This window comes from Rhea pennata, chromosome 4 (genome assembly GCF_028389875.1).
Source record: "Rhea pennata isolate bPtePen1 chromosome 4, bPtePen1.pri, whole genome shotgun sequence".
In the NCBI taxonomy this organism is placed as follows: domain Eukaryota; kingdom Metazoa; phylum Chordata; class Aves; order Rheiformes; family Rheidae; genus Rhea; species Rhea pennata.
In genome coordinates this window covers 68,623,933-68,649,863 of record NC_084666.1, presented here as the reverse complement: position 1 = coordinate 68,649,863, position 25,931 = coordinate 68,623,933, and the positions used below count along the sequence as shown (strand labels likewise).

General features: G+C 41.8%; 1 protein-coding gene across 8 annotated transcripts in view; it reads left to right on the top strand.

Annotated features, from left to right (window-relative positions):
• Window positions 1–25,931, top strand: part of PDLIM5 (PDZ and LIM domain 5) — a 111,953-nt gene that overhangs the window by 37,402 nt on the left and 48,620 nt on the right. For all 8 annotated transcript variants that reach the window (XM_062574199.1, XM_062574200.1, XM_062574198.1 and 5 more), the window contains one exon: window positions 24,648–24,690. In XM_062574199.1, coding sequence (XP_062430183.1) covers window positions 24,648–24,690 — 43 coding nt within the window. The remainder of the gene's footprint in view (window positions 1–24,647; window positions 24,691–25,931) is intronic.

Below are 25,931 nucleotides of genomic sequence, written 5' to 3'. Positions count from 1 at the left end.
AGACTTTTTTTTTTTTTTCCCTCCCCGAAGGGATACTGCTGTTTCGTGAGGTAACAGCCTCACATTGCTAATTGCAGTATCTACTACAGAAGTTAGAGCTTGAGCCAATCTCCCCATTCCTGAAATGTCCGGTTTACTGAATTTCAGCAATCCATTATTAGCTTGGGACTGTATTTTGGGAGGCCCTGGGAGGAGAGAGGACCAGGATGCTCATGTGAGAGTTACTGGAACCAGAGCAGGAAGAGCAGCAGCACAAGCAAGAATTTCTTTGAACTCTCAAAAGTCTCCCAGAGCAAAGTACTGGCTTGTGCTGGAAGATTGCTGTTTTTATTCAGTGATGTGAACGAGCATCTTGGAGGAAGATAGCTTCTGAAGTCATTGCATACTGAGAACCATCTTTTCTCATTATCAAAAAAACTCCCCAAACAAAACGAAGAACCCCAACAGCAGTCGCAGTCCTTTCATTGATTGCAGAGGACTCCTGTTGTGATGATGTACCTTGGCCCTTCATAAGGGACTCCCCTTGCTCAGCCTCTGGAGAAAGGAGCATCTTGTGGAATAGTTTATGTCCCGGGGTATTTCCTTGGGTGAAACTTGAAAAAGTTGGTTTTAAAGTTTTCCTAAGGAAACAAGAATATTATAGCAGCTCATCTGAAGAATTGCCAGCTCTATCTAGAGCATCAGTTGATCTCCTGTCCCTTAAAAAAGCCGCTGGGGCGCTAAGCGCTGTGCTTTCCAGGTGCCCACTGAGTCACTCTTCCAGGCAGCTGTCAAGGTCGGGGCTTGGCCTGCTTTCTCCCATCATCGAAAGTGGACGGGCAGGGTTAGCATCTGCTGAAGGAAAGGAATAACAGGTGTGCCCCGTTCAGGCAGTAACTTGTCTGAGGTTGCTTCTGGTTGGGTGCTGGGCTGGCTGCTGGGTGGTTTGAAAACCAAATGAGCAATGCGTTTGTCCAGTCCCCCGCTGTTCCCACCCTTCCCACCCCACGCAGGAGGTGACTCATCAGTGTCTGCCACCTGAGAGCTGAAGTCATCTCACCACAAGATCAGGCCAGACAGGATCAAAGAAACAACCACTGCCCCAGCATCCATGGGTGGGACAGATGCCCTGTCCCGAGACTGGACCAGGTGGTGGGTCTCCTGCTCTCCAGCTCTCCCTGTTTCTCCCTGGACCCCACAAAACCCAAGCATAGGCAGTGCTCTCCCGGCCCCGGTGAAAATCGCCTTGTTCTCGTTGCTGCTCCGCAGGCGATTTGCTTTGCTTGTTTGTTTGTTCTTCTTGGCCCGGAAGAAAGTGCTTCTCGGGATCGGATTTGGCTCACAGGCGCTGCAGATACCGGCTGCCCAGGGGAAGGACGTCCCGCAAGCGTACATGGCGAGATGCGCTGTTTTCGTAGATGGGGATTTCCGTAATTAAGTTCTTCTGCTTCTGTCTCTTCTCCCAAAGCAAAACGAAGAAAGATATTTTGAGCCATTATTGTTCACATGTAAGATTAAAGAGATGCTGTTGAAGTGAGAGAGTGCAGGCCTTAAAAATATGAGTTGGTGACACAGGTAGGAAAATCTTAAGATATATTTAATCCTTTTCACTGCTCTTAATGTTTGTTAGGGGTTTTTTTGCACAGTCCTTGAGCTTTTGTCTGCTTCTACACAGACCAGTTAGTTTGAACCACAGTGCAACGGTGTTGAGGTTAGTCTTAAAAGCACGTGTAGATTCTTAGATACTATCCTGGTATACTGTGGCTTCAAAGGAAACAATGATCAGTGTATTATTTTTTGAGGACCAAGAAAACTGGAAGGGCATTATGGCTTTAGCTGGTGGCCTTTGCACTGAGAGCACATCCGTGTGCTGTTTGATAGACGAAATGGAGGAAACGGAAAGAACCCAGGTGAAAGTAGTCACGGGAACAATATTTTGTATTTCAGTTCCATGCATATTTGATGGTAACACTAAGTAATCTTTATTTGTGATTTGAGAAGAATGTGAAGTACTGCATACTGGTCTAAGGATGCGTGCTTTATCCTCTATCAGTTATTGTATGACAGTCATGTAAATTTGCGTATTTGGAAATGAGTGTTGTAGCGCAGGCTTAAGCGTAATGTGAAAATAATTGCAATATGGGGGGAAATTGCTGGGTAAATTACCAACCCCATGGAATGGCAGAGGTGGGACTGGCTGTTCCATTTGCTGGGGAAAGACTAATTAAAATTGCCACAGCAGCAATTATTTGAAAAAGAAACAGAATCTTGCTACTGGCTTTCTTGTTTGTTTTTCAATTTGTTTCTTCTTTGTGTGCTGTGATAGTTTTAGCACTTTATATGCTCATTTTTCATACGAGATGTAGCTTAAAAATCTGTGGGGATTGGGTGGTGATCTTTTTGTTGATTTGCTTTGTTTGTAACATGCAGTTTTAGTTTTCTGTTCTTTTTTTTTTTAAACATTAAATGTATTCCTTAGTTAAGGAAATGTTGTTTATGTCGCTCCCTCTGGAGTTCTTGCTCTTTTGCACCCCAATACTTCATTTTTCAGTTAAAGCCCTTTCCTGGTTCCCACGAGGGCAGATAGAAACCAGATGCTTGCTTTTTGGACATATTTCCAGCTTCAGTAACTTAGCATGGATTTCCATAAATACATCTGTAAGTCACTGATTTGTGAAGAAGAACCACCTCTCTTAAATACTGTTTTGGGGGACTGTTTCTCCACGGTCCTGCCTTAATGATTCTTTGCAAGTCAGAAAGATGAAGATATCGGATTTTCACTTTTACATGAGGTCATGATACCCATGAAACTTCTGGAAAATGTGCTAATGGGAAATGTAGAGATTAAGAAAGGAACAGTACAGAAAAGTCTGGAAACTTATATAAATAGGATTTTTTTTTCCTTTGGCTTTTATAATATAGAACTAACTAAACACTCAGCTCATCAAACCAGTCTGTACAACTGGAGTGTGAAAATGATGCTGCTCTTCAGAGGAATTTCTTTCAGCTCTTGCTGAGAACTTTATCCTGTAGTACTCCAGACAAAAACCACCAGGATCACGCAGTTTGGGAGCTGAAAGGGGGGTTCTCAAGCTTGTTGAGACTGTCTTAATTCTCACTATATGCAATGCTTCAGAAGTCACTTTGGGCACTGTAGATCAGGAGCAAACAGTTGCCAAAATTGTGCTTCCACTTCAGCAGTGGACAAACTGGTGGATTTCTGTCATTGAATGTGCACGTTGCAAAGTAAAAGTGAATGTCAGTGATTTACTGCTTTGTGGATTTGTTTTGCTATTTTGTTGTTGTTGTTGTTTAATTGCTTGTTTATTAATTGATTTTTAAACTGCGGGGCTGTTAGTGCATCAAGTGAGGCTGGAACCTGCTGGATATTTTTGATTTGCACTTGGAAAGGCAACATTTGGATGTGTGGACGTTTGGTTTAAGGGTCAGTTCTGCACTTGGGAAATTTAATCCCCAGTGTTAAAAAGCATGAATTGGCCTTATGTATGTATTATTTTGTCTGCTTTGGGTTTGAATCTTTATCATACCCTTCCCTCATCCTTAATTTTTTTTTTTCAGGAAACATGAAGTCTAGACACTTCTAAAAATGCAGCTGAAATACTCATGATCTGAGGTGGAGTTATAAGGGGGAAAATGCTATGGATCATTTGATTTCCATTTTCTAAGGTCATTTTCCAAGTTATCCATTTCGGAAGGATTTGTCTGCAGTAAGACTGGCTCAGAGTACTTTTCACTTACCATTATTATTGTTCTCAGACCAACTTTGCTTAGATAATAGTGAAATTAGATTACCACTTGCTATGCTGAGAGCCTTGCTCTGCTAGGTGTGTACCCGAAAAGAAGACTTTTTTGCTTTGTGGAACCTATTCTAATAATCAATACAGAAAAAAAAAGGATTATCTTTCCCCTCTTTTGAAGATGGGAAAGTGAGGTAGACCAGGTTTTAAGAGAAAGTCTTTACTCCTTTAGATGTCAAAATATTCCCAAAGTTTAGGTTGGCTAGAAACGACTTCATCTTGCAAAAATAAATGCCAACAGCACAGGGAATGGCACCACAGATCTTAAGAGCTAGCCCTAATCACTGTTATGGGTGAGTCTGAAGACCTGATGGTTAAAAGTTTAAACAGCCTCCATAGAAAGGAGAGAAAACAGTTTTAACTGCTAAGTCGAAAAGGGAGAGAGAGGCTATTACAATTAAAAAAAAAAAAAAAAAAAAAGGCGCAAGTAGAAGAATACAAGTATAGAAAGGATTTCAAGCCGTTAGCAATGCTTATCTCACTGTAGCTGATGGTTTAATCTCGTTGTCAGGTTTGAGTCCCGGGTTGTGCAGGGTGAGTGTTTTGTTTTCATAAACCATATAAGGGTCAGCTTTTAGGAAAGCTATGATAAGAATGCATTAGGAAGTCACATTATTCTCCGACATCGGTTTACAAGCCGTCATCATTTCCCTTGCATAGGCATTTTCATTTTAATCTTAGTCTTCAGTTATTTGCTTTTTTAGCATTTAAAGGGAGGTTGATTTTCTGGCGCCAGCTGGACATGGGCAGTGCATTGGTTGAAAGCATCATACCTTCTGAATCAAATTTTCTAAATCTGACTTTATTACAGGAAAAAAAAAGGATTCCAGAGTAATTTTAGTTCTTACGGAATCCTTCCTTTAGGGATGTCAAACCTCTCCATGAGTGTTGGTTAACTAAGGAGATAAGCACCATTATGATACGTATTTTATAGATAAGGTTTTGACTTGCAAATAAACTAAGTAACCTGTTCCTCAACCTTAGGTTGTGCTAGGAGGGTTATGATTTGGCGAGGGGACAGGGACGTGGCTGAAAGGCAAGTGCTTGTATCGGTAGAGGCTGCTGCCACTGATTTTGTGAGCCTGGGAAATGCCCGTGCAGCTCCAGGGCTTGCCCAGCCTCTGGCGCCATCAATGGAGACGTCTGCTATGCAGCTCGTCGGGGAAGAGGTGATCCGAGGTTGCACGCCTCCTGGCATAAAAATCCCAAAGTGCTTTTATCGACCTGACCTTTGGGCCTGGAAGCAAGGTGAACTGCGGGGTAGATGCTCCGGTGGAGCATACAGTCAGCGGACAGTGGTTGGTGAGTCGCTTTCAACCTCCACGCTTCCAACACGTGTTTCTGAGGCTGTCTTTCTTTGGAGCACATCCCACGAGCTCTGTGCAGGCTCCCAAAATTCCTGCGCGGTTCCTAGATGCCATCTTCACATCGCTGGTGCAGAACGTAGCATTTCCGTGTCTCGCTTCTGCCGGTGGGGTCGTCGCATTGAAGGCTTCCTTGTCTTCTCCTGAGCGTGGGTGGTTGGTTTTGTGGAACCCCATCACCCCATCCGAGTCTGAGCGCGCTGCATGAGTAACGGCCACACTGTGCGTGGGGTGGGAGCTGACGTGGTGGCCTCCAGGCTCACACATTTGCATCTTAATAAGCATTTTTCCGAAGCCAGAAGGGTTTGATGTGGGGCCTCTATATTGCAGTGCAAGCAAAGTGAGTCATCTGAGGTCATCCTTTCTTCTCTGATTTTGAAATTAAGCAGCGCTGGATAAAACGTCGTCCAGAGAATTCTAAGCGAGGGAAGCTGCTGTTTTCTTTTTTGCACACCAAGGTGTCTTGGTGCATAAGTGTATGCACTTTTTTTTTTTGGCAAGGTAGAAAACTTTCACTCCTAATTTAGCAGTTGAACAGGTTTTGCCAGCTAAGCTGTGCTTTTAGAAAGTCTGCCTGGCAAACTACAAGAGCTAGCACAAGAGCTGTGCCCATCCATTTCTGCTGGTATTTAAATTCCTCTGTTGTTGTGCACAGCATTTTGCTGCACAGCAACTGGCAATTAGATGAACCACAAAACGTGCCCCAGCTAAGTGAACTCGACAGGCTAGAGACTTGCCTTTCAGCTCAAAGGAGAGTTACTGGGTAAAAACGGAAGACTGCAGAGTGAAAACGGAGCCCAGTGATCTGGAGGGGTCCTGCCTCCAAATCTGCCAGGAAAATGGGCGAGAGCGAGGGCCGGTTAAGCGAGAGGAACCTTCCATGTTGGGTAGCATAGCACCTTCTGGGACATCTTCAGAGCCGCAAAAGATCAGAATTTCTAAGGGTAGTGCAGCTTCTTGAAGCTGATACTGTGCATAGTATGGAAAAATAATATGATAGTAAATATAGGTAGTAAGCAATGCAAAGCACCACTAGTAGAGCATTATTTAGTGAGCTTAAAGTTTCCTTCAACTTTAAATTTATACTTTTTTTTATTGTAATCTGTGCTATATTTATATATAATTTCTTACTGTGTCATTAATACTAATGCAGGAAATGTTCAAAACCCCAGACTGGTCATATGGGGCTTAAATAAAGCAGGGAGTAGGGGAAAAAAAGTGAATGAAAGGAGCAGCCCTGGAATTAAACATTTATTTTAGTGAAGATTTATGGGGAAGCACACAGTGTGGTTTTTTTTGTTTTCTTTTTTTGTCCCCAGGGAAGTGAAAAATACAAGTTTTGAGTTGTAGCAGTTGAAGCAAACTTATGCTTTGGGGCTTTTTTTCTACATACCTTATTCTGGTGGAGTGAAACAGAGTACAGTCAGATTAGGAGTAATTTTGAAATTACACCCTCATTCATGTGAAAATGAGAAGGCCATCATAAAGTAATGGTCTCTAATAAATTAAGTTTATAGGCTCCCACTTTATGATCGATTATCTAGTTTCCTATCCTTGGAGCCAGAGTCCTCCATGAAATTGGCCTTAGCTAATTGAGACCTCTTTTCCATCAAAAACTATGGTCCTTCCCAAAGCTGTGCTCCAAGGCGACAGAAACTTCCCCTAAGGGAATGGCTGAGCATTGTAGGACACCAAACTTTCTTTTGGATGCTGGCCCAAAAATAAAACAGCTGTTTTCATGTCCACTGATCGCAGACAGAAATAGCAGCATGTAATCAGGGTGGTTTTCTTCTGGAGTTCTTGATAGTGGACACCTGCTTGCTTGAATGTGTACATGAACAAAACTGTGATAAAAATACAATCGCTTCATTTTTCTAACAGGTTTAGGAAGGGAAAGAGAAGACAAAAAGATTGTAGATTCTTGGAAGAATGTCTCAGATGTTATAATCAGTGGAGGCTTATTAACAGCTAGGTGAGAAATGAGTTGGGGTATCACCGGTTGAAGTATTGCGACTGATTGTGGGAAGATATTTGCTGGTCTGGTGAAATCCGAGTCCCTCACCGAAAACAGAGGGAGGAAGTGTTGGATCCCAAAACTTTGAGATCCACCCGTTTGCAATGGGTCAGATAATGAAAAGGCCTTAACCAGTATTCTCACTTCTTTCCTTAACTGGTGGGAAACGTCCACGTGAGAAATGTCCGTGCCCTTGCTTTATGCAAGTGGTGGTGTAGCACCTGACAAATGCTGCGAAATCTGGTCCTGAACTTTGTTTTACAGATAATCTGTTTTTTTTTTTTTTTTTAATGTTGTTTTGAGACATGGAATAAAAAAAAAAAAGATGGGAAAAAAATCTGTTATTTGTTGACGGTATAAACATTTGCTGTAAAATCGGAAACCATGCACATGTTTCAGATAATATGCAAAGACTAGTCGAAAGAAGAGATGTTTATCAGCTGTTGTTGTTATAAGGACTATGTGCTTTAATTTTTAAGATAAATGTGATGATAACTACAGCAATCTTCCTGGTATGTTCCATTAAATGTTTTGATACTGAATTACCCTGATGTAAAATGATTTGAAACTTTCTGTTTCTGAAACAGAACTTGTACAATGGAAAAGATCATTTGAGTTCTTAAAGTTTTACAGTCAGCAGATCATTAAAAATGTAATGTTAGTTTTGGCCTGACATTTAGATACACGTTAATTTAAAAGCCTCTTTTCACTGCATTTTGCGACTAAAGCTGAGCTACGCTCCAGCTAAGCTACAGCGTGATTGCCTTCTGTCTATGGGAGGCAGGAATGGGCAGTGTTAATTTATGCAGATATATTTTACCAGAAGCGGTGTAACTGGTGGGAGATATGTGCAAACCAGAGCATGGTGCTTGATCTCAGCAGGTCCTGGGCGGCCACTGTGCTCCGGGGAGCTGCGCTGGTGTGCAGGACGTGAGGGTCGGTGTGCCGCTCTCTAGCCAGCGGGTTAAGGACACGTTGGCGACGAGCTCCTCCTTGGGACTTAGGGTAACTTTGTGCAATTTCAGTATCTTCCTGCTCTGTTTCAGAGTTTGAGGAAGTGGAGTTGAGGGAGCGTCTTTGTGGGTAGCAGCGAGTCGGCTAACGTAGGCCACGTGGTCGGATTTATGTTTTTATTGCTCACAGCAACGGCTCCCGTTTGCAAGCTGAAACTTAATACAGAAAATATGCCTGGGTTGATTGCGGTGGTAACGAACGCTGCTGGGATTCTGACCGTGGCGGACTAATAATCTCCAGGTTGCAAACTACGCGAGTCAGTCCGTTTTGCTCCTTTTTTTTTTTTTTTTAATTTGATACACGTTCCTGGTGTTGAAAAGCCCTCGGGTTGCCGTTGGTGGGTGGAAACAAAACGTACGTGTTAAAACATCCCCAGTCTGGAGAGGCAGCAGCTTCATTTCACTTTAAGTGTTCTTGACTAATGTAGACACTTCTAATTAAAAAACGGAATTTATTTCATTATTTATTTCATCATTTATTTCAAACGTTAGATGCATGTATTTTAGGAGCACAGTAACAAAACCGAAGTAATCTTCCTTAAGTAAGCTGAATAAATCTCTTTAATTTACAGGAGTGAATTTTGCTGACTACTGGTGGTGTGCACTGTGGTTTAAAGCTCCTGTTTGGTTGGTGGAAATACCCGCTCCCTATGCAAGGGCCAAGCATTCGCTCTCGGGGGGCGGTGGGATATCAGCCTGGCCGGTCCATGGTGCTGGCCATGAAGTTTGCTCTCGCGTGGTTCCCAGTTAGACCTTTTTCACGTGTATAATTTCTGCTCTGTAGTTATTCTAAGGAAAAGGTTCATAGGTGTATTTCAGGAAGTTCTTTTGATAGCTGTCTTCCTCCTATTTATAAATAATCCTTTATTATTTGGGTTTTTTTGTTTTTTTTTTTTTTTTTTGCTTTGACTTACAGCAAGCCATTAGAAAAGCACTGTTCTTCAATCTTTGTTATATATTGTTTCATTGAAGTAATTTTCAAAGAATATTATTCTCCAAGCTGCCTGTGATACAACTGGGGCTTGCTTTTCCGCGTGTTATAACGGATTTCCGTGGCTTGCAGAGCCACAGCGGGACGCGGTCGCTGACCCTCCATAAGCAATGCAGCACAGCATAACAAAATGTTTGTTTTTTTTTTTTTTTCCCTTCTAGTGATATTACCTGCTATGTGAAGCAGCTGATCACCACTTTATTTAAAATACACTTTATATTGCTTACAAAATACGTTGTCTGTTGGAAATCTTGCTGTTTCAGATGTTGTTCTGTTTGCTTAGAGATGATCTTGTGATAAGGGATAGCTTTTGTGTCTAGGATTTCTTAGTTCCATTCCTGGGCTTGCCACAGATCTGGTTTGGCTTCAGGCAATGTTTTTGGTCTTTCTTGTGATTTCCTTTTTCTTTTTTTCTTCATTTTTTCTAATGTAGATAACTTTTGTGTACCGTTCACACAGGCAAATCTGATCTTAACCAAAACCTGCTGAGGACTTCAATAGTAGATGTTGCAAAAATGAAAATACCGTGATTGCCCTTAAATTTGAGGTGACTATTGCTAGTGACTTTTATTTAATTCCTTGCAAACTTGCTCTCTGGCAGCCTCCCCTGGGCTCTGCGCTCGCCCCGGCTCCGGCAGCGGTCGGGGCGCGAGGGAGACGTGGGGTGCTACTGGTCCCGAGGAGCCCTGGAGAGGGGGACGCGGGCAGAGGAAAGCGGACGGGCACGTCGGGAGCAAGGGGCAGAACCGAGAGGAAACAGCAGGCTGGGAGAACATTAGGTCTCGGAGGATGGAGGGGGCTTTTAGGGGACGTGGCGTTTGGAGGAACAGGCTCCAAAACAGCGGTGCAGGCTGAGTCGAGCCTCTCTGTTAAAGTGAAACTTGCAGGTGATTTCAGTCTCTGTTGCGTTTAAATGCACAACAGACTTGCACGCTTTAATATTTTTCGATCTTCGGTGTTCCTCTTAGCACCCTGCAAATTTTATGCCTGTAATATCGTATGTCAAGTACTTTTGCCCCCACAGTTTTGGCAGGCTACAAATTTTCTAACTCTCCTCGTTCTTACCAAGACGCAAGTAAAATTATATGTAAATATATATATATACACATATACATACATATATATGTATATATATTAAAAAAAGAAAACTTTCCTGAAGGTTTGGAAAGTTGGGTTTATAGGGATGTAGATAAGCACTGAATCTGCCAAAATAGAAACCCATGAAAAATTCTCGTGGCTCGAAGCCACTGTCTGAGATGGGCGCGGAGACTTTGTAGAGGTTTTGTGTCAGCAGGTGAGATCGTTTCCAAGCCGATGTGAGCCGTTCCTTTCCGACTGGAATTAAGTCGGTCCTCACTGGGCAATTAAATGGGTTATCTAAGAGGCAATTATTATTATTATTTTTTTTTTTTTTTGATTTTGGGGGGAGGGTTTGCTTTTTTGCCTAGTCTGCTTTTTGCATTTAAGCTGTGAGCGAGTGCCGCTGTACAGAGCGGTATACCGGCAGCAAAGCCTGAATTACAGAAATAACGTGAGCTTCAGCAGAAGGCACTTTTAACACATTTAATGCCTTTTGGTAGGAAAATAAAACCAGAGTATTTTAGAGTGTACTTTCTATAGAGTATCCGTTATAACTGTTATATTTCCATACAAAAGGCTAAAAATTTTATGTAGAATACATTCTTAAAATGTCCTGCTCAGTTTAGAAAGCTAAGGTTTTAATGAGCACAGTGACTTCAGGGATAACTAATGCTACTTGATTGCTAGCAGATTATTTTTTCTTTAAATGCAGTCTGCTCATGTGGCTTTGCAAGCATCGGTGACACGTGGAGTCACTAAAATGCACATACTGCGCTAGGTGTAATGTCTAACAGTGTTTGGAAGTACAAAAGTGTGTAATGTTTTCCATTCAAGGCCTCTCAAGTACTTAAATTCATAAATGTGTCTGCAGTTGATAGTTATCTTGGAATCCCTTGGCCAAAAGAGTCATCAGTTGTCTCCTTCCCAAGTTTTGGAAGGCAGGTGAGAGCTTGTAATTCAGTCCTTCTGCACAAAGCCTGGAGGGTAGCTTGCCAGTGCCTAAAATCAAAATCAGTATTTCACTATTTTTGTTGATCATTAGAAAAACAAAAAATGAGGAAATCAGACATACATTTCATGTAATCGTAAGGCTGTACTTACATGGTAGACTTGTATCTTTGTAGGGAGGATGGATTTCTATTTTTAACTTAGATGTGCTTTTTTTATTTTATGCTGGAAGAAACAAAAGCACTCTGGAGTGAAATACAGGTACAAAGCTTTGAATTTCTCCTGATGTGCCCCCCCCCCCCAAAAAAAAAATCTTTGTTTAAAGAGAAGGGTTTCATCTCCTGTTAGTTAAAGTTAATGGAGCCTGAGGCATTTAGCAGCCTTCCTGGAGTAACATAATACCTTGCAGGGCTGGACCTGAACTGTTTCTGCCATAAGCCAGTATTTAGCAGATGCGGCTTACTTTTGATCAAGATCTGAATAAATGACACAATGAAACTATTCCTTTATGTTTTAATTCTCTCTCTCTCTCTCTCTCTCTCTCTCTCTCTCAAAGAGAAATGGGGAATGTTGCAATTCTCTTTGGGTGTGTTTGGTGCAATTTTGTGGTCAATTTTTGTTTGAAAGCTAAACCTTTAATTTTGATCAGGGATATTTTTCTTCGCTGAGTTTTTTTTTTCCCAATACATTAGCAGCAGAGAATGTCTCCTTGTTAGGACGAGATATCAGGAATAGCTGCATGCTGGGTGAGGCCAAAAGGAAGTATGGGGGTGAGTTAGATTAGTCACAAATGTTAGATCTTTGCTCTTCACTCACCCTGTTCATTGTATAATTCACCCAAATGATTTTATTCTTAAAAAATGTGAAGAATTCCTCAGATCCTTCTTATGACACATCAAGTTCCTGCTGCTTGGTTTTGTGTTTTTTTTTTTTCTTTTCCAAATACCACTGAGTATTTTTCTCACCGTGAATCACCAATTGTTAAGTTACCTCTTGACTTGTTTCAGTGCTTTTTCTTCTTAGAAAAAAACTTTTTTTTTTTAATTGTTCTGATCTTCCCAAAGAGGATCTGTCTAGACTTAGCTGTCACTTGTTCAGTGAAAACGTGGAAATGAAGTTACAGGATATGCCATCAGTGGTGTAATACTATGCCCTGCTGTACGTTACCGTGGCATGTCGATGACCAGACAAGGAGGTGTGAGGAGAGTTGTTGGGAACGACTCGGGGACCCTAAAGGTCCATGATCATGAGCAGATGTGGTGGGAGCATTTTGGTGAGGATTAAAGAGCTCCTGTGGGTGCTAACCTATTTGAAGGAGCTCATGGTTCTCCTGTACAGCTGGTCTCCGAGGGGATTTGCTGTTCACAAGCTCAGGTGAAACTTTTCAGGCCACTTCTGACTTGACCTGTGCGACCCATCTGGTGCCTTTTTGGAATTTCAGAGGCTTATTAGCAACCATCTGCCATGTGGTGTCATTGTCCTTGTACGTTTATTTTAAGCTATGTCCATAGCTATTGAGTGAAAGATGTAAGGAAACAATGTGAAGTTGGCAACAGTTTATCTTCACTGCTTAAAATAACACAGATACCTCGGAGAGTGGCATGATCTTTAGTGACATTTTAATTCTGTTGGCACACTTTAAAATAGCCAGCTGGGACATTACAGATAGACTTGTTCTGAAGCTTTTCAGTTAACATCTAAATGCCAAACTTTTGAGTAGCACAATAATGCATTTATATATAGATTAAACAATATCTCTAATCAGAATTGCCTCACAACGCATGCCAGTAATTGTGAGCAGCTGCACTGGAATAATACAGCTGCTAACACTCTTCCACACCCAATAATGCGTGTACTTGTCTAGCCTAAGTGTTACTCATGGGTGCTACTCATGGGTACTGATATCTCAATGGTTTTTTTTAAGGATGCAGAGAATTGTTTGGCACACATGCGTTTTAAGAAATTAGCCCTTGGTTGTGCTAAACGAAGAGATTAGAAGGTGTATGTAGAACTGCAGAGATTAAAAATTAATAGTAACCCCTTTGTGTACAACAAACTGATGGTATCATGCCCAGAGTAGCTTTGCTGCACTGCATGGAAACAAATACTATGATGATAAAGTCCTACAGTGCTCATGTACGATGTTCAAAATGTTGCAATTCTACCTCCTAACAGGCTTATCAACATCTGCAGAATACCCAGTGCCACTAAAGGAAACATATAACCCTCTATTTTAGCTTGGTTCATTTTGTTTATATCCTGTAGATGCTCTTTACTCTAAAGGGCAAAAACTGCCCAGCCAAACCTTGCGCCGGTTGATGTGGGAGAAGGGGGCAATATTGAAGGGAAGGGCACTCGGAAAGGCCAAGATAAGCTTTCTGTATCTCCCAAGAGAACTTTTTGGTGCTCTTGCGTGGGCTCAGTAACCGAGACTATGCAAGGGGTATGTTAAAAAGGGGTAGTAATGTGTTTAGATGTGGAAGAGTTATCCTTGTTTCCCCCGGCTTTGAAGAATTGCTCCTCCCTGAGCACATAATAAATTACTCCTCCAAATTTGCCCAATCTGCTTTTATGCCAGCTATGGTCATTGAGTTAGAGCAAGTCTGGCCTGTAGGAGCAGTGTGAAAGAGCTGCCACACCTGATTCACTCAAAAAATACACCATCGAGGACACTACAATGATTTTAGTGATTTAGTGTTGACCGCTCTCAACCTCAGGTCCAATTCTAGGAGATAAGATCTTCCAATATTTTTCCCTCAGTGTTATCCAGAGAAGAGCATTAAGTGGGAAACATAGAACAGCGACAAAATGGTGACTCTTTGCAAAAGTTAGGCAAAGCGCACTTGTAGCTGATTTTGATTCTCCGATGATAGCGTGAGTCAAATGTCTCCTGATCTCAATAGTCCAAAGAGACTGCCAGAGAGACAGCAAGCTGGAGTAATAACTGTTTGACCCAGGTCCAAAAGTTTTCTGATCATAGTTTTAAAGCGCTGTTGGTTGGTTTCCCAGAACCTGAAGTAGCCTTGGGATTTGGCAGTGGTTTGGCGGTTGTGCGTGAACAGTGGGGCTTCCTGTGCTTTTGGCCAACTCGAGATAAGCGGGAAAGCTTGCACTTTGGGAAGCCGAAACATTTCTTCCCGGCGAATTTGAATAGTACATGAGGCTGAAACTGTGTCACCTTTTTCAGACGATGTTGCTTTTTTTGTATGCATGTACTTAGAATAAGTCATTTATTTTGGTCTTGGTTTTGAAAACTGGCTTCCTCTTGCTCCTGTGATCTTAAAGAGGGGGAGTAATTTTCCGTGGGTTCCCTGCGGCTCAGAATCTGGCCCTGCACATCTGTACGGGGGGGCGTTTACCTGCTCCCGAGCCCGCTGCGCAGTCTGTGCCGTTCCTCCTTCGTACGCATGCGTCAGCCCACCGTTTGGGGGCCGCAAGCGATGTCGCTCGTCTCTATTTACGCTTCTGTTTTCCGAATGAAGAGCGTGTCCCACACCTGTTACTTTCCTTTGAAAAGCACCTCGCTCAGGCATGCCGGGTTTGTGATGCTAACTTGCAGGCATTCTTTAATTATAAAAGGATATGCGATGATCTGTTAGGAGACAGTTGTCTCTAAATGGATTAAAAGAAGCTTATGTGGTTTAAAAATGTGCTGCATCCTCCACGTGCTAAAAATAGCTCAAGTTAACTAAGAGAGTTGGATGAGTAATTTATGTATATAGTCCCTGTGCAGGTAACCTAAAGCATTTGTTTAGTTTTTCAAATTCAGGTAGCAACTTATATGGGATGTAAAGAAGAGAAGAATAAGGTAGATCCATGAGTTGCCCCAGTGATGTTAGATAAAACTGTTCCTAAGGATCTGCCCATAGGAAAAAATGAGACGCTGTTTAAATAAATCCTGTCCTATGCCATGTAAGATCATCTCTCAGCTGCTGAGAGTCAAAGCTGCCATGTCCTGACTCATGAGCAAGACTCTTGCTGCCTTGTTCTAGTGGATAATGTGATGAGAAGAAATTAATAGTTGGCAGCGTGGAAAGTAAATGTGCCCAGGAAAGATGTCGCAGTACCATAAAAATGTAACAGCATAAGAAAGATGGGCTTTGTAGTAATGCTGGGAAAAGTAAGCAAGTTTTCAGGTATGCAGGTTTCTGAGGAGGTATGAAAGAAAGCTAAACAGAAGCTGAGAGCAACTGCTGGAAGTTTACTTGGGTATTGCACCATCGCACCATCTAGCAGAAAGGTGCTTGGTACCTGCAGAGTACAGCATCTATAAACGGAGAAGGAAAGTGTTAAAGTGCTCACCTCCTGAAGAGAAGACAAGTAATTAATAGTAGTACAACATGGGCAGGTGAGTGAGAGGAGAATGTATGTAAAACATAGAAAATGATGTATGAAAAGACAGTCTATGTAGCGTAAAAAAGATGAAATCAGATGTTGAATAAGAAACCTTCCTGTCTTGTTTGGTTTTAGTCTAATATCCACCTGCAAGGAAAAAAGAAAATCCATCTTTGCAAATGCAGATGTTCTCCCCTGTGCAGCTGAATTCTGCAAAAAGTCTTTTTTTTTTTTTTTTTGGCCAGTTTTTGAAAAATTCCAGGGTATTAGCAGTAGAAAGTCATGTCTGTAGCACAGAACTGCAAAACCCCGTGAGGCAATAGAAACGTTTGTTGCTCCTGTCAAAGGTTGCTTGCTTATTTTTGTCTTGCTTCGTAACATAAGTAGTTTGCCGTGTTGTGGGGAACTCTCAACAGGCTTTGTGACTGTCCAGTGCTTTGCATCAGCTTTGCATCACTGATTAGTCGCTCACAAAGCACTCACAAAAGCAGTTAATTGCTCCATATGTCTGGGTGCATGCTCTGAATGTTATTCCCTAAGTATTTTGAGCAGAAAAGGGTAAAAACTACTTTTCTATGGCTAAGACTGTGGGAAGGGAAAGCTCTTCGGTTAGCTGGACTAGTCTGGGTCAGATGGGATTGTTCATTTTCACTTCTTTTGCTGTTGCTCCGAATGATGCAGGAGATTTGTGTACCTTTACGTAAATGAACGTTAGAATTTCCATCGCCCTTGGCTCATGTGTGAACAACAGGAATTAACTATTTGAGACTGGTGTTTCTTTGTAATTTTTCTTGCTTAGCTCTTGCAGCAAAAAAAATAATTTCCAGCTGCAGAATCTTCCCTGGCAGCCGCTCTGACTTCAGCTTTGCTTTCTCATAAAGGTGTGGTGGGACCTGTTGGCCACGCTAACCTGAGGCCTTTAGAAACAATAGTTGGAGGCTTTCTTATAAGACGTCTTTCGGATGGAAATGTTTAGACACCTAAAGCTACAATAGGCAGCCTTGTCGAGACATGCATAGCTTTTATCGGCGTAGCTAGACCTGCAATACGCCTATGACCTTAAATATATAAAGGTATAAACAATACATGGAAATGATAAAGGCCAACAAAAGCAAGGAACTGTAGAGGAAAATTTAACATCTTCTGGCAAGTGGAACATTAAATTAGTTCTGTAATAAACATAATGTAGTGGGAGAAGGAAGGCACCTTGGCAGCTGGACCCCGAGGTGAGGTACCACGAGGGCCAATGTCATCCCTCCCTGCTGGAGTGCAGTAGGAGGAGAGAAGGAGGTGTCTGATGGACTAATGTGTTTTCTAAGGAAAAAAACTTGCTGTTTTGGTGGTAGGTCACATTCGGGAGTTAGACAGATGCTAAAAGATATTATTGACCCTAATGGGAACGCAGTAAAGCCATAGCATAGAAAGAATAGAGTTGATCCTTTCTGTTGTATTTTGTCTCCAGTGCCTTTATTAGTGATTTCTGCCATGCCTCTGGCTTTTCTGGACCAGGCTCTGGCTCAGTGATTTTTCTGATTTAGTCAGCCAAGCAGCTGGGACAGGCTGGGGACATGTCTGTGCAGTTCAGAAAGAGCTGGAGATGCACAGCTGCAAATGCCAAAGTACCCCCTACAGTGAAGAAAAGGTTTTAGTATGGAACTCCAGAGGAGCAATTTTCCCAAAACCTTCACCGTATTGATCTAACTGTAGTATTAGGTTGCTCAAATTGTTGCAGCATCATAATAAAGGGCCAGCAAGAAACAGGAGGCCTGATGGTACGGTTGAGATTAGACCAAAGCAACCTGGGCGGCCTTTTGGGCGTCCACGCGGGCTGACGGCTCTTCCTGCTGCTGGTGTCAGGAAGAGGGACTTGGCTCTTCTTTTGGTGTAGCTGCCTGGCATCTTTGAAACCGAGATTTCATCTCATTTGGTTACCTACTCTTCCACAATATTTTTTTTTCATATTCCTTATAAAGCCATGAATGGGCAAGCTGCTTCGTAGAGGAGAGAAGATGATTCTAGCTTCCGAAAGAAGTAAAATTGCGTTATCTAATGGCTGTCTAAATTGCCAGTTACTTCATGTGAGAGAAGGAACTTGATATAAATGCTCTTTCCCAGCTATGCAATTATGAAAGCCATTCCCAAATAAGGGGATGCTGTGGGGTTGGAGGAGGCTGTTTGCCATGATGACTTTCAGTTCAAATACGTGCGGCTGCGCTTTTGAGCTTATTTGAGCCGAGTTTTAGACAAAGGAGGTAACGTAAACGTTAGTCACTATATTGTGGAAAGCACTGGAAAAAAAATTAGTATATTAAATGTTGAATCCCCTAAATTATAACCTAGATTTCATGATAGACTGAAGTCAGCACTTAGTCTAGCTTTTCTTTTGTTTTTTTGTTTTGAGGTTTTTGGAGGAATGACTATATCTGCGAGTCATTTAGACCTATGTTATTTTTTTTCAGCTTGTTATTTTTAAAAGGTAGCTTGCTGTGTTAGAATTAACATCTAATAAACACTTCTAAAGACAGTAAACGTATAGCTTCCACTGCATTATAAGCTGGGGTATAGATGCTGAAGACCTTTGATTCTGTCTTGTTATTTGCATTTCAATGTGGTGTAGACATTGTTACTCAGCAAGGCAGTTTTTGGAATAGTCTCTTAAAAATCTACGAAAAAAGTAGCAAGACGTAACTGATAAGAAAGAAAGAGCCACTGAAGGAGAGGGACAAGCTAGTATTACACATGTGGTTTCCCCTTTGCTCATGAGTAGCATATCAGGGAGAACATGGGATTACCACCTAGTGAGCTAGGGGATAGGATTTTGGCACCCTGAGCTGCAATAATTGGCTCCATAATTGTTTTTTGGGACTACCTGTAGCAATTTGCTGGCATCATGCAGGACATAACTTGGTAGTGGCTGCGCTCTCCTTGTCCCACCTCTGCCCAGAGAGTAGTGGGCAGCACAGATGGATGTCCTCCTCCTCCGCGTCCAAGTGCCAGCCCTCAGCTGGAGCAAGAAATCCCACCATGGTCCTGGACTTCACCTCACATGAAACCAGAAACGGCCATTTTCGGTGGCAGGAGCATCATGTTTATGGGGTCCGAGCGTTTGTCCTGTGCTGCACCTCGGTCGGCTTCAGGTCCTAGTGATCACATCACCCAGTTACGTGAAGTAGCTGGAGGAGATAGCAAGTAATTCAGTAGGTCATGTGCATGGGGTCTCGAGGTTTCTAAACCTTGTCTGCCTTAATGGGGGGTTGAAAGCATGTTTTTAAAAGTCTTTGTCAGTGAGAAGGTAAGTGAGATAAGCTCCACAGTATTTTTCCTTTGCTTTTTGCTTGTTTTTGGTTTTGTTTTAATAGAATAAAATATTATCTGACTGCACTTAAACTTCCTTTACAAATGTGTTCAGTAGGGGTTGCCACAGACCGCAGGAATGAGACTATGAGCGGTGGTTGCCTTTGGGAGGTCCTGAAAACAGCTGATCCTTTGTGGGTGGGAATACTGGAGGAGAAGGCAGCTTCTGCCTCCCCTAAAATGTCAGCACTGTTTGTTTTAGCACATAATCATGAACTCCCAGGCTGTATTTAAGTTTAAGAAGAGCACCTAGGATCGATTTGGCTGAATATCAAATGAGCAGTAAAGGAGGAACATAATTTTTCTTGTTTCTGTCTACCTTAATCTGATGTCCTAGAGGAGCGTGTGGTGTGAGGACATGAAGGTATTATATAGCATAAACCCGGTGTAAAATACTGACATGTTGCATTATGTTCATTTCCCCTCTTTAAGCTTGCTGAAAATTTAAAGTCAGTTGAGAGTGATTTCCAAGCTAAGACTCCTAGGCTAAATATAAAAAAGCAGTGTTTCAGAGGTGATACATATTCTTCTGTCAAGAAAAAAATACCAGTGTTCTCAGCCTAGTCCATTAAATATAACTCAGCAAAGTGTGTGAAGACCGAAAGTCTGACCACTAGTTCTTTCAGATTGAGGTTTAAGTTGTTTAAAAATCCACCCTCTGAGTATTTTTCTGTCGTTTCAGCTATAAACCGAGAATCGACAGGAACGCTTTTGTTTTTCTTAATGCTGGGAGAACGGTGTGCAGGCTGGGCTTTGCGTTTTAACTCTTGCAAGTTGTCACCAGTCTGTGGCCTGTTTTCCTAGGGCAAGAGGAGAAGGAATGCACTTTGCGCGTGAGAGTGAGTTTGTGGGATGGGAGAGGTTAGCAGCGAGATGCCTTGAGCTATATAGTGTCTGAAATGCCATCGTGCGTGGAGTAAAGCAGATTGGTGTCCCAGCTTAGCTCTCTTCTAGCACTGGTTTTGTTTCCGTAAGCAGCCGGTCGGCATGTAACTGTGCATTGTATTTGTAATGAACGGTTCCTTGGCAATTACGTGCGTTAAATGTTCTCAGAAATTATTTTTAAATAAAGCTCCTTCCGTATTTGGATAATGACATAATTGGACATCAACTAAATTGGTTCAACCAAGTGAAAATAATAATACAATAAACAGTAACAGTAAGAGGGGCTTAAGAAATAAAATTGTCGCTGATGGCCCATAACAGCCTGTTGATGTGTCACCAAGCATGATGACCATTGGTTTGAGAATGCTGCCGTGTGTCTTAAGGGGGGAGGGGGAAGTGTCATCTCCTTTTTATTATTATTATTATTATTATTATTATTATTATTTAATGAGGGTGAAGGATTCCCGTACATTGAGTATTCTCATTTAGTACTTAAAGGTAATTCTGCTGCCTCCCCTTTGGCATGCACCAATCTGCCACCTTGTGTTGCTTGGGGCATTTGCTGTGTGTTCCTAGAAACCTGTGGGAAACGTAGCCGTGTGTTACGTTACTGCCTGGCAGGCTGCTCCAGTGCCCGGTGTCTCTGAGACGACCGTTTCTGGTAACGCAGGCGTTATAACGAAAAGCAAGCTGAAGAATGTTTTTCCCTTCCATTGCTGTGATCCAGAGCAAGGTTGGTAAGAAATGAATTATGTCTGTAATAGAGAAAGGGCTTTGGTCTAGGAAAAGAAATATTTGGATAGCTCTTTTTTCTTTGCTTTAAATTACGTCTGCATTTGTTTTTGTTCAGATAACCCCTAATAAAAGTCCCAGCTTGTTATATATGTTAAACATTTTCTGCCTGTCATTTTTTTCATGAGAGTTGGCTAGTTTTCGAGAAGCAAATGCATTTAGCTTTCTACCCTGTCAGCTAACTGCCGTCTAGAAATACAGAGAAGCAAAAAGCCAGAACTGTAGACTGAAACGGTAAAGCCATTAAAGGATCAGATTTTCAGAAAGAAGATCTGACTAGTGGCTTCTCGGGGATATAATACCTACTGCCAAAAACTATATCCTGATTGATCAGCTAGGAAAAAAGGAGTTAATTTTGAAAATGCAGGGGGGAGGGGATCCTTCTTTTTTTCCTCCTATTAGAAAGGAGGGAAACCTGTTTAAATTTTGCGGAAAGCTCTCCTGCACCTTCACCCAGCCTGAACTTTGTTTTAGGAGTGAAGATTTTTGTAGTTTGTTGTTGCTGTATCTCAGATTAACTTTACGAACAATCCTTTAAGACACAGAGATGGGAAAATCTAAATGCTTATGTTAATAATGGTATTGTGTATTTCTGTTATTTATAGCCAGGCTAATAAATGCTGTTACCTCTCTGTGATTTTTCTGTTGAGTTTTGCATGTGCTTTTAAAGTTGTGAATATAATAGAGCCTCCGTAGAAGGGGCAGAAGGACCAGCATGCTGGGACTTGAAGTGGAGAGAAGAGAGACTAACTTGCAAACATCTTTTGGAGTTTGGATTTAGTGAAGCTTTGCAGATTTGTCAGCTGGTGGGTTTGGGCCTCCCTTTTGGAGTTGTACGTGCAGGACAGCTGAGACTTGTCCAAAGAGTCCTGCTTTATATTGACTGTGATTCTATCACACTGCCTATTGGGATTGCAGTATTTGTGCTGATGGTCAGTCTTTAGAGATGGCGCATCGATTGGTGTGGTGTCCATTACTGTAGCATGAAATACTGTAACTTTGGATTTAATTATGGATTTTTCTAGGTATTAGTAATTATAGAAGGATCCCATTACATTGTTGGCACGTTCTTATGGGTGAAATACTTGTAAAGGAAAGGAATAAAATGGGAATTTAAAGAATGAATAGTTTTTGCTGGGTATGTTGCTTACAGTGAGGAGCAGACCAATTTGATTTCCTAATAAGGCTGCGCAGGAAGCTGGAATGTTTTGACTTGCATTAAATGTCACAAAAGTATTCACCAGGGAGGACCAGCTTGTGGTATGTTTACAGAGCAAATCCGATCATGTTTGGTCTGAATGAACTGTTTACACAGCCTAAATATAGCTTTTTTTTTTTTTTTTTTTTTTTTTTTTTTTTTCAAAGGACAAACAAGCTTGATGGAGAAGTATGTGTAAAACCTAGGGCCATCGGGAACTGGTGGCGGCTGCTTGTATTCCCGTTGGGTCTAATGGTTCCCAAGACGCTTGCAGCTCCAGCCTGGAGCTGGCTCCCACAGCCATGGTTTGCCAGCACCCTCTCAGCGCGCGGTTTATAATAAGCATTTATACCAAGCTTTTGCCTTGGCTGTGTCTTCTCTTTGTATGTTACTTAAAACCAGCAGTTCAGGATATTGGTTCACACAATACTTTAAGTCATTCAGAAGATGTTTTTCTGCTTCGACCTATCCTACTCTTTTAACGGGAATTAACAAGGCAAGCGAAAGCCTTTATGATCAGTGGTTAATGCAGTCTGCTTAACCAAAACAAGAAATCCTGACAGGCTTAGGTTAGGCTGGGAAACTAAGTGCTACCACCTCAAAAAACATACAAGAGTCCACGGTTAAGTTACTTTTTTTCTTTGCTAACTTAGAAGTAGCTATCGCAATCCATAGAGGAATGGTCAAGCTTTAAGCTGCAAAGCAAGCGTTTTCTTAAATGCGTGCACGTCGGAGGTGTTTTGCTTTTGAGCTTGAGCTGTGCGTTTTTCCTTTCGTACTGTCTTGTCTAACCACCGCACATTTTTCACATTCAGATCTTGGTGGCTCACATTGCTGGGTGAGCACTTTCTGTATGTAATCCTGGATAAATCACAGATTTTGGTCTGATTATGGTCTGAAGTCAACAAGGCCAAGTAAAATTGTTTGAAGTATGTCTGGGACACACAAATTTATGTCCTTGTTTCAAGTATGTTTAGGAGAAATAAAGTAATGGTATGCTGTCTGACTCCAGATGTTAAAAGAACATTGGGAACATTTTGGTTATCAAGAGCGCCTTTTTTTTTTTTTTTTTTTTTTTTTTTGTATATGGTATTTTTAAACATGAATTTTGAAGAGCAAGTATGTCTTCAGATGATTTGGAAATGGCGCTGAGCAAAAATATTATTGCAATCTCATGCATTGCGACCTCAGATTTAATTATTTTGTAAAGGAAAATTTCAGTATGTTTTTGTTATGAGGGTGGAACTTCAGAGTCCAACTGTAGCAAATAGAAATTTCTTTCTCAATCATTAAATATGGTGGTTGACTTGAAAAATGAGTATCTTTTTTTTTTTAAACTGTTGTGCTAGTTTGGTGAGTATTCAATATATTCAAAGTTACATTATCAAAAAATGTGTGGCTAAGGTGCAGACTGACATACAAGTTTCCTGATAACTCTAGTCCTTAAAGGGAAGAAACGTTTCCGTATGCATTGGCGTTGCTGCCTCTTGTTGCGTTTGCTGCTGCCAGCTCTGCAGATCGGAGCAGTGGCGGATGCAGCCTGGCGCGGTGGCAGGTGTGAGCTTGAAACCCTGGGGGAAACAGGGGACCAGACCTGCTCTTCAGAAGGCACAAAACCCGCTTTCTGCTCACCTCTTGAAAGCTGTGAAGACCACAGCTAAGTGTGCCAAGTGTGGCCTCGTTCAAGTCCAGCCCTCCGTGCTTTCCTCCTGGAGATGGTAAAACTGGTCTGTGCAGTAGAGGTGTTTAATTAAATCATAGCGTCCGTTATCTCATCTCCAGTTAAACTGATGTTTGCACCTACCCAGCAATTTATCTCGTAGAAATAACAGTCCAGCTCTTCAGAAGCCCATTTAAAAGATGCTTAGGAAATCAGGGTTGTTTGGTTTCACTCGGGATGTAATTACGGCTCCTTGGACAGTTTGTGGGATGCTAGTTTTTCTGGGAAGCTACCAAATGCAGCAAGAAATGTTTTGGAATGTGACAGGAAGCCACTTTTCTACTGAAACCGCGAGAGGAGCCTAAGGCATATCAGCAGCAATGTTTGTGCACAAGAAGTTAGTGGGTTGGATTTTGAAATTGCAGTGTGTGTATGTATATTTTTGCGCGCATATATATATGTGAAAATCTGAAAAAAACCTGTAAGCGAAATGAGATGCTTTTCCCCCCTGGTATGCTGCCAGTTAAAAGTTTTTTGGTGTAAAAAAACCTGTTGATTCTTCTTTGTGCTTCCCAACACGCTCTTTCCTCTGCTGCCCGCCACTGCGCGGACGTGTCGACACATTCGTTGTTTGGGAGAAGTGTTTTTTTTTGTTTGTTTGTTATGTCTTTTTTTTGCTATCTGCTGTGGCGTTCGAGTTGCATCAGGCTTACCTACCTTTGAAGACTCAACATTATGCAAAAAGTTTCCATGTTTCTTAATTTGATAGCAATCCTTGGGGGAGGCTTAAGAAAAATTTTATGTTTTAACCCTGAATGAGGGTTATGCTCTGCGAAAAACTCAATTGTCTGCCTGGAACTTTTGAGTTATGTGATACCATTTCATGTGAAGGGAAGAAAAACAATAAGCAAACTAGAGCTAGTGTTTCCTAGCCAGTGATATGGTATCATTTTAATATAAATCAAACAGTATTTACTGATAGATGTTAAAGCTTTTAATGTTATATCTGGATAAGTTCATCCAGTTTGTTTGTGCTTTTGTCCTGTGTTAACCACAGTGTTGTAGGTTCAACTCGGATAATTTTTTCTTCCTTCTAAGGAAGGAAAACAAAAACATAATTCATACGTCTGTGGGTGGATGTGGTGAGCTGGAAGAGGGAGAAGCTTAACCATTGAAGAGTTGATTTTCAAGATTGTGTGTGTATTTTCTCTTCCAGAGTGGCGACTGTACCAAAACCAGATCCTGTTCAAGTGCAAAAGGTATGTTCATTATCAACAGCCAAGAAATGTAGCATGTGGCACTAACTGTTCCCCATCTGTCAAACCCTGCTGTTGATGAGAACTGTCATTCAAACTCGCCTTTCAGTATAGCACACTCAGTTGCTGTGTGGCATGAGAAGATTCAAATTTTGCACTCCTAGGAGTGATCTTTTTCCCTTCCAAAAGAAATTTGAGAGCTGTCAAATGATTATCCATGAAAAGGTGCAGGTAAATGTGTTGTCTTCCAGCTTCCCAAATTTTTTAAAACTAGTGCTGCTTTTTGCTAAGTAGGCTATTTCCAAACCTGACAGTGCTTTCAGAGGACCTGGCATCCCTCTCATAAAACTGTGCTTGAAAATCCTCTGAAGTGGGCTTCAATAATGTATAGTGTATTACTATTTTGTGAATCTCTGATTCCCAATCTGAGAGGCTGCGATCTGGGAACCACTGCATTAAAGCAAAGCTCCCAGCAAAAACATAAAAACATGTGGATATATATGGAGTGTTTTGATCTGGCAGAGGTAGATAAGAAGTCATCTTTTCTGGATGAGTTTAATATGAATGAATATTTTCAAATACTAGAAGGAGCTGGGGGACTTGCTTCCCCTTCTAATGCATATCATCAAAACTGGGGAGAAACTTGACAAAGTTGAACATTCGCAGGGTGAGACTTGCCTCTGTACTGTATACAGATGCTGCCGCACCCCGTACTTAAAACATACCACCTTGCTAGAAAGCTTTCGCAAAAGCTTGCAGGGTAATCTGGAATAGGCTGGAGAGTACGATTGGAAACAATTTTTTTCATCTGCTGTTGCTGTAAATAGACTGTCTCTTAAAGTTGCTTCCTCGCAGCTCCACCCCCAAAGTAATTTCAGAAACAAAACAGCCATAGTTTTATTTCCCGGTATGGTTTTATTGTAAGTCGATTTGTGTTGTAAATATGTTGCAAGTGTGTGAGAGGGTATCAGCCTTTCACACCACCTTCTCTCCAGCAGTTACAGCCCTTGCAGAACCTGAGTACGTGAGTTACGTATTGCCTATGACTCAGCTGCTCGTGAGATCAGAGGGCGTCCTTTCCCACCGGCTGCCTGGAAAGCCTTCGTTCACACGGGGCTGGGTCACGTCGGTGGGATACACCTGGAAAAGTCTGCCTAGTCCCAAGGCTCTGGCCTCTAATAAACAGGCTGCAGAGCTCCGGATCCTCCCTCTTGCTATGGGCCCTGTCAGCAGACCAATGTCTA